The sequence below is a fragment of the Gymnoscopelus microlampas genome (assembly GCF_963454915.1).
Source record: "Gymnoscopelus microlampas genome assembly, chromosome: 6".
In the NCBI taxonomy this organism is placed as follows: Eukaryota; Metazoa; Chordata; class Actinopteri; order Myctophiformes; family Myctophidae; genus Gymnoscopelus; species Gymnoscopelus microlampas.
In genome coordinates, this window is record NC_139943.1 from 8,777,941 (window position 1) to 8,784,484 (window position 6,544).

Below are 6,544 nucleotides of genomic sequence, written 5' to 3' on the forward strand. Positions count from 1 at the left end.
TCAGGGTGACTCTGAAGGCCCCCTGGTGTGTAAGAGTGGAACGGAACCCTGGACCCTGGTTGGTTTGATCTCCTGGGACGTGAAAGGCGTTCACAGCAAGCCTGCTCGGTTGGCCCGCATCACTGCACTGCGTACCTGGATGGACCGGACCATGGCTGACAAGTAAACTGTAAACAGCTGTTACTCTAATTGTCATCTTCACCATCAATAATAATCAATCAATGCAAATGCCTGGGTCCTTGATGTGGAAACTGTTTGCAGTGATGAAATGCAATACATTTTAGAACATCTACACTTATGATCACATGGACAAAATAGAGATGCCAGGTTGAAAGTGTTTAAATTGACAATTTTATCGAATCAAGATGATTATATAACAAACCAACCTGGATCATAAGAGTCAAAGTCTTGTTATGTACTCTATACTAATAAATAAATATTGTATTTTATTTTATTTTGGTAAGATATACGAGTAAACACAATATAACTTAAACCCAGGATATACACAAGCGTAATAAAACACAAATAGTCAAATACATGACATGGCACCAATACATCACATAGCATATACTGCATTCATAGAATGTGTGCTATAGAGCGTGCCAAAATTCCTGAAAGGGGCGTCAACAAGTGTCTTTTGGTAGCGGCGGACATCTTTGAGGGGTAAAAACCAGGTTGACTTAACATTGCCCAATGCCACGCCCAATGCCAACGCCCCCCGTGGTGACGACGCATTGGCACGCTCTATTGAAACCATTAGATGGCTTTTTCTTTTACGTAATAAAGTTTCTCTAAAGGACCCTTAGACTTACATCAATCCAAGTTTTTTTTTGCCAGTTATATAGGCAGATAATTCCAGAATGCTCTGCAATACCGTAATCCGTAATTCCACATACACCGTAGTAGGTTGGATTGATGTCAAACAGCAGTAATGAAGTGTTTTACCATTATGTATTGAGATTTCTCCAATTTGGAACAGTAATATGTTAATATATGTTTACTAGTGATAGACTATGACTTTCTGTATAGGTGATTTTAAAGTGACATTAATTCAATTTGGAACAGTAAACTTTTATAATATGTTTATCAGTGATAGACTATGACCCTCTTACCTGGTTTCCATTGAAAAAGTAAAATATTAAGTTATTTATTAGGTGAAAGTTCAAAGTTCTGAGAAATGTCTATGAGTTGAGTCATATAGGGGGTTTTAAAGTGAGATTTCTCCAATTTGGAACAGTAAAATGTTATGTTTACCAGTGATAGACTATGACCTTCTCACCTAGTTTCCATGAGAGAAAGTGAACAAACATATGAAGAAGTTTTTTAGATGAAAGTTCAAAGTTCTGAGAAATGTCTGTGTTACCGTTGAGTCAGAGTCGTATAGGTGATTTTAAAGTGAGATCTCTCCAATATGGAACAGTAAAATGTTATGATATGTTTACCAGTGATAGACTATGACCTTCTCAACTGGTTTCCATTGGAAAAAGTGGACAGACATATGAAGTTTGTTAGATGAAAGTTCAAAGTTCTGAGAAATGTCTTAAACCAACAATTTTTACATATTATATTTTTATTCTCAAGGGTGATGATTCGGAAAAGGACTGTCAAGTAATAATAACCAATGTCATTCTAAGGAACCACACAAGTAAGCTTACAATAAAGTTATGAGATTATCAACTGTAAATTAAGATGAGCTTGATAACAGAACAAACAAGAAAAGGCAGGAGGTGGAGTTAATATAGACAAGGAGATGAGGTAATGATTACGTCATCGCCACTTCATTGTGGGGATGGCGTAACGATTATGCGATCGTTACGTCACCCTTAACAAGTACTGAACATGCTAGGCTGATATGGTTGTGGTTGTGACTATGTTTGGAAGGTTTACAGAGGGTTGGAAAGCCTCAGCCTTGGTTCCAGCACCAGCAGCAGAGATCCTCTGATGATTCCAGGACTTGCTAGATGTCTTCATTGTCATCTGGGGAACAACACAATCAATCAATCACTCAATCAATCAATCGATCTAATGTTTAGAAAATGTGCCTCAGAAACCCTTAAAACTGCATCATACTCAATTGCCTGAGGTCCCCCATGGGTCCCCATGTCTTTTATTTTAATTTCAAAATGAGCCCATCTACAAGCTCACAATGCGTTGCATCGCGACACATTGTGAGCTTGTAGATCGCCTATTTTCGCTTCTTGTCCTTGACCTTTCTTTTCTCTTTTTAAGAATGTGTGTACTACAGTGTAGTGTGACAGGCTGTGCCTGTGCTGATCATATAAATACAGATAATATTTCATATGTACAGTGTAGAAAACCTCATATGAACAAAACTGTTACTTTTCAGGATTCAAAGGAAAACAAATGGCTAAAGTAGAAATCTACAAGCTCAAAATGTGTTGCGAGCTTACGGCTCTGCTACTTTTTAGTGACACTGTGTGATAGGGCAAGTAGGGCATTAATTTACGAATAAAACACAATAAGGTAAAATATGGAGGTGATGTTTCATGTATACACTACACCAGTGGTTCCCACACTTTTTAGCCGAAAACCCAAAAGGGAAATTGTATGTCTTCCCGCGACCCAAACTAGTGAAAACAGAAGATCTACAAGCTCACATGTTGCGATGCAACGCGTTTGAGCTTCTAGATCTGCTATTTTTAAGGTTGTTTTTTTGTTTTGTTTTTTTAATTCATTGAATTTCTTTGATCTTTAAAAAAAAAAAATACCATAGGGATATATATTCGTGACCCATAGAAATGTGTCCACGGCCCACAAATGGGTCCTCACTCAGTGTTTGGGAAACTTGACTACACAGTGTGTGACAGGCTGTGTCCGCGCTGATGGCATTCTCAGAGGTTAAAGCTTTACTTCGGCCAGCTCCATCTTCCTCTCCCAGGTGCGGAGGCTGCCCTGCAGCTTGTTGTGTTTGTCCTTGACCTGGATGTACTGCAGGACCCCCGGAACGCTGTACTCTGACAGCTGACTGCACAGCTTCTGGTTCAGCCTCTCTGCCGTTGAAAGCTCCTGACGATGAGGCACATGAGGACATGAGGCGGACATGAGGTTCAAGAGTCAAGGTTCAAGGTTCGAGGTGGTCTTTTTAACACCATAGATATAGAAACCTAGATACCTCATTGGCCTCTGCAGTTCATTGGAGTGACCTGTATCGCGGCCGCTATTTTTGAGAAGGCAAGCTTCCTGACCACTGGCCAATCACAGCGCGTCTTTTCCGGGACTTGTCAGAATCTACTTGTATAAAAATATCCTGTTATATCTTTATACAACTGATTCGTTTATTTACTGGAGTACTGCACTTAAGTACAATTTCTAGGCACTTTTACTTTACTTGAGTATTTAATTTTATACATTATTTTATACTCTATACTTGTACTCCACTACATCTCAGAGGAAGATGTTGTACTTTTATTTAATCGCTTTAGTTACTAATTACTTTGCAGGTTTAGATTATCAATACTTAATCAAATTATAAATTAAATCAATTAACCCGCAACAATGTGATGCGTTGTGAGCTTGTACTTCTGCTATTTTTGAATAGCTGAAACACAGCTTAGTAAGTGGTTAATGATCAATAATTATGCAAGGGATAATCAATGGGGAGCAGTTCATTATTGAGAAATAAACACTAACATAGTTAGAAAAAAACGAGTGTGTGTGTGTGTGTGTGTGTGTGTGTGTGTGTGTGTGTGTGTGTGTGTGTGTGTGTGTGTGTGTGTGTGTGTGTGTGTGCGCGTGCGTGCGTGCGTGCGTGCGTGCGTGCGTGCGTGCGTGCGTGCGTGCGTGCGTGCGTGCGTGCGTGACATACCTCGTGGACCTGGGTGGTCTCCGCCTCAATTTTCAACAGCAGATCCTTCCTGTTGGCGATGTCGTTACTCAGCTGCTCTGATTCACACGTTACGCTCTGCAGCTTCTTTTGCTGTCTCACACACACACACACACACACACACAGATAATTGCTGTTGGACAGAAACCTTGAATCCATATTTCATATTATAATTGCTTTTTTCATAAATTAATGCCCTATTTCAGTGTTCAGTGTACACTATTTCAGTGTACATGGAGGTACTTCATACCAAAGTATAAGGTGGAGTTACCTTGTTGGAGGTGAGTTGTTGAGTGCTTCCAGACAGCAGTTTGAGTCGTAACAGTTCCTTGTTGCTCTCATCAATCTTCCCCACATGTTCACTGTTTCTGATCTTCTGGTGCTGGAATTCAGCCTGGATGGATGTACATCACAAAGTGTTCAGCTTATTTATACTTTGAAGAACGATAGTCTATTTATCTTAAAATGTAAGGAAGGAAATATAATATTTATTTGAAAGCAGAACATTTTCAACTGAAAAAACTGCATCTTTAACCTTAGTTTAAACTCTATCAATCATTTAGCTCGGGACTCTCTTGAACCCCCTAAAGCAGGGGTCGGCAAGTACGTTTGACCATCATTTTGTGCAGGCCTCATCCTTGAATGTCGTACAAAGGGGATATTTAGTTCATTAAAAGGTTCAAAAAGAATGTCTGGAGACAGACAGACTCCCTTTTGAACGGAGATAAACAAGCTTTCATAGTATAGCTGAGCTCAAGGTCTCTTAGAAATAACAGCTGGCCGTTATTCACTCTGAACATGGATAAAGGAATTCTTCAGGTGGGGGTAGATTCTCTATTTGGACATTATAGCCCAGAGGTTCTCAAACCTTTTAAATTCAAGGAACCCCAGTTTAATATGCAAATTTAGGTCATAGACCCCCATAACTGAGTGTACAAATGTGTACATTTTTGTACACTCTTGTAGTACATACCTTTTAGGGTCAATTTAGTTCCAAACTATCAGACCCCACTTTGAGTATCACTACTAGCCTATTATGTAGGACTGTCACATCATTTGTTAAATATTTACTAAATAATTTGCCGGGCCAGATATCATCGCTGGCAGGCCATTTCTGGGCCACGGGCCACCTGTTGCCAAGCACTGCCCTAAACGTATGTCCCTCTCTGTCCTCTTTATGTGGAGCCAGTGGCGTGCAGACATTTTGAGGGGCAGTTGCTCAAGTAAATTATACTCTTTTTTTTTTTTTTTTTTTTTTTTACTTGGTCTGCTCTTTTTTCCCTCTACACCTATACCTCTTTGCCAAAAATAGCCGATCTACAAGCCCACAACGCCTCGCAGCGCGAGGCGTTGTGGGCTTGTAGATCTGCTATTTTTGGCTAAAGTTCTCCTCAGAAAAGGGATGCTAGGTTTCGAGTGGTTATGGTAAAAAGAAAAATCATATCACATAAAGATTTGGCGGACCCCCTGTAGTAACTCTGAGGACCCCCTGTTGAAGACCCCTGCTGTAAACTGGAAAAAAAATCTTTTCCCCTTTTTTTTCAAAAGGGCACTTCTGGTCAAGAGGGCAAAGGGCAGCTGCTCCAGCACCACCTAGAGTCTATCTGTGCACGTCCCTGTGTGGAGCCTCTGGACCTAGTTGTGATGACACTTCCTGTCCGTACCTCGTTCAGGTCCTCTTCTGTCTCTCTCCTCTGACGGAGCTGCACCTGCAGTTTTCTGCTCTGGGCTCTCAGTGCCTGGTTCTTCAGCCGAAGCTTCTCCACCTGGTTGTCCTGCGTTGGGTGTTTTTGATTGGTTCAAGTTTTTTTTATTTACAAAAATGCATATACATGAACATACCTGTCAAAAGAATAAAACACAAAATCCTTGTGCACGCACACACGAGCACCCGCGCATGCATAAAAAAATAAATCTTAAAATCACTGCCAGTTGTAGCTCCTTAGCTTGGATCTATTAATGTACTACTCACATTGCTATTAACGTGGCTTATTTGCACTGAAGTATAAATGTAAAACTATTTTCTGTTGCAATGTGACAGCCACACATGGTAAAATAAACCAATAAAATAAAATTAAAGTCATTATTTTGCATTCATACATGAATACCAAACATTTCAGCAACTTCACATATTGTAGACTACAGTTAGATTTCAACTAATTTTGTTTATTTTGTCAGCACCACCGGTAAGACAATAAATTAATTATGCTTTTTTTGGCATGTCTCAACAAATCTAGCTAACGACTAACCTTGGACTTCATCTTGTCCAAGAGGTAGCGGAGGACCTTCTCAGATACCATCATCTCCTCTTTGTTCTCCCTCATAGGTTTGGCTGCATCGCGTTCAAACTCGTACCGGTCCTTTCTGGTCTCTGTCAGACGCACCTGTGCCTCCTCTAGAATGGCCTGCAGGGGGATGGAAGCAGTGGTGGACAAAGAACTCATCATCAGTACTTGAGTCAAATTATAGATACTCCTGGTCAAATATAATTCCAACATGTGATCTCCAACATATGATATGAGTGTGTGTGTGTGTGTGTGTGTGTGTGTGTGTGTGTGTGTGTGTGTGTGTGTGTGTGTGTGTGTGTGTGTGTGTGTGTGTGTGTGTGTGTGTGTGTGTGTGTGTGTGTGTGTGTGTGTGTGTGTGTGTGTGTGTCTATGTCGTGCGTGTCATCACCCTGTAATCCTCCAGGGTCTTCTC

General features: G+C 40.5%; 1 protein-coding gene across 1 annotated transcript in view; it reads right to left on the reverse strand.

Moving 5' to 3' along the window:
- Window positions 1–1,842: 1,842 nt before the first annotated feature.
- LOC311046849 (cilia- and flagella-associated protein 263-like) overlaps window positions 1,843–6,544 on the reverse strand; it is a gene marked incomplete at both ends in the record, with an annotated part of 7,537 nt that continues 2,835 nt past the window's right edge. The window contains 7 exons of the mRNA XM_084059423.1: window positions 1,843–1,977; window positions 2,872–3,027; window positions 3,827–3,937; window positions 4,116–4,238; window positions 5,509–5,619; window positions 6,094–6,249; window positions 6,521–6,544. The exon at window positions 6,521–6,544 is cut by the window's right edge and continues 138 nt beyond it. Of these exons, the coding sequence (XP_083915549.1) occupies window positions 1,843–1,977; window positions 2,872–3,027; window positions 3,827–3,937; window positions 4,116–4,238; window positions 5,509–5,619; window positions 6,094–6,249; window positions 6,521–6,544 (816 nt within the window). The remainder of the gene's footprint in view (window positions 1,978–2,871; window positions 3,028–3,826; window positions 3,938–4,115; window positions 4,239–5,508; window positions 5,620–6,093; window positions 6,250–6,520) is intronic.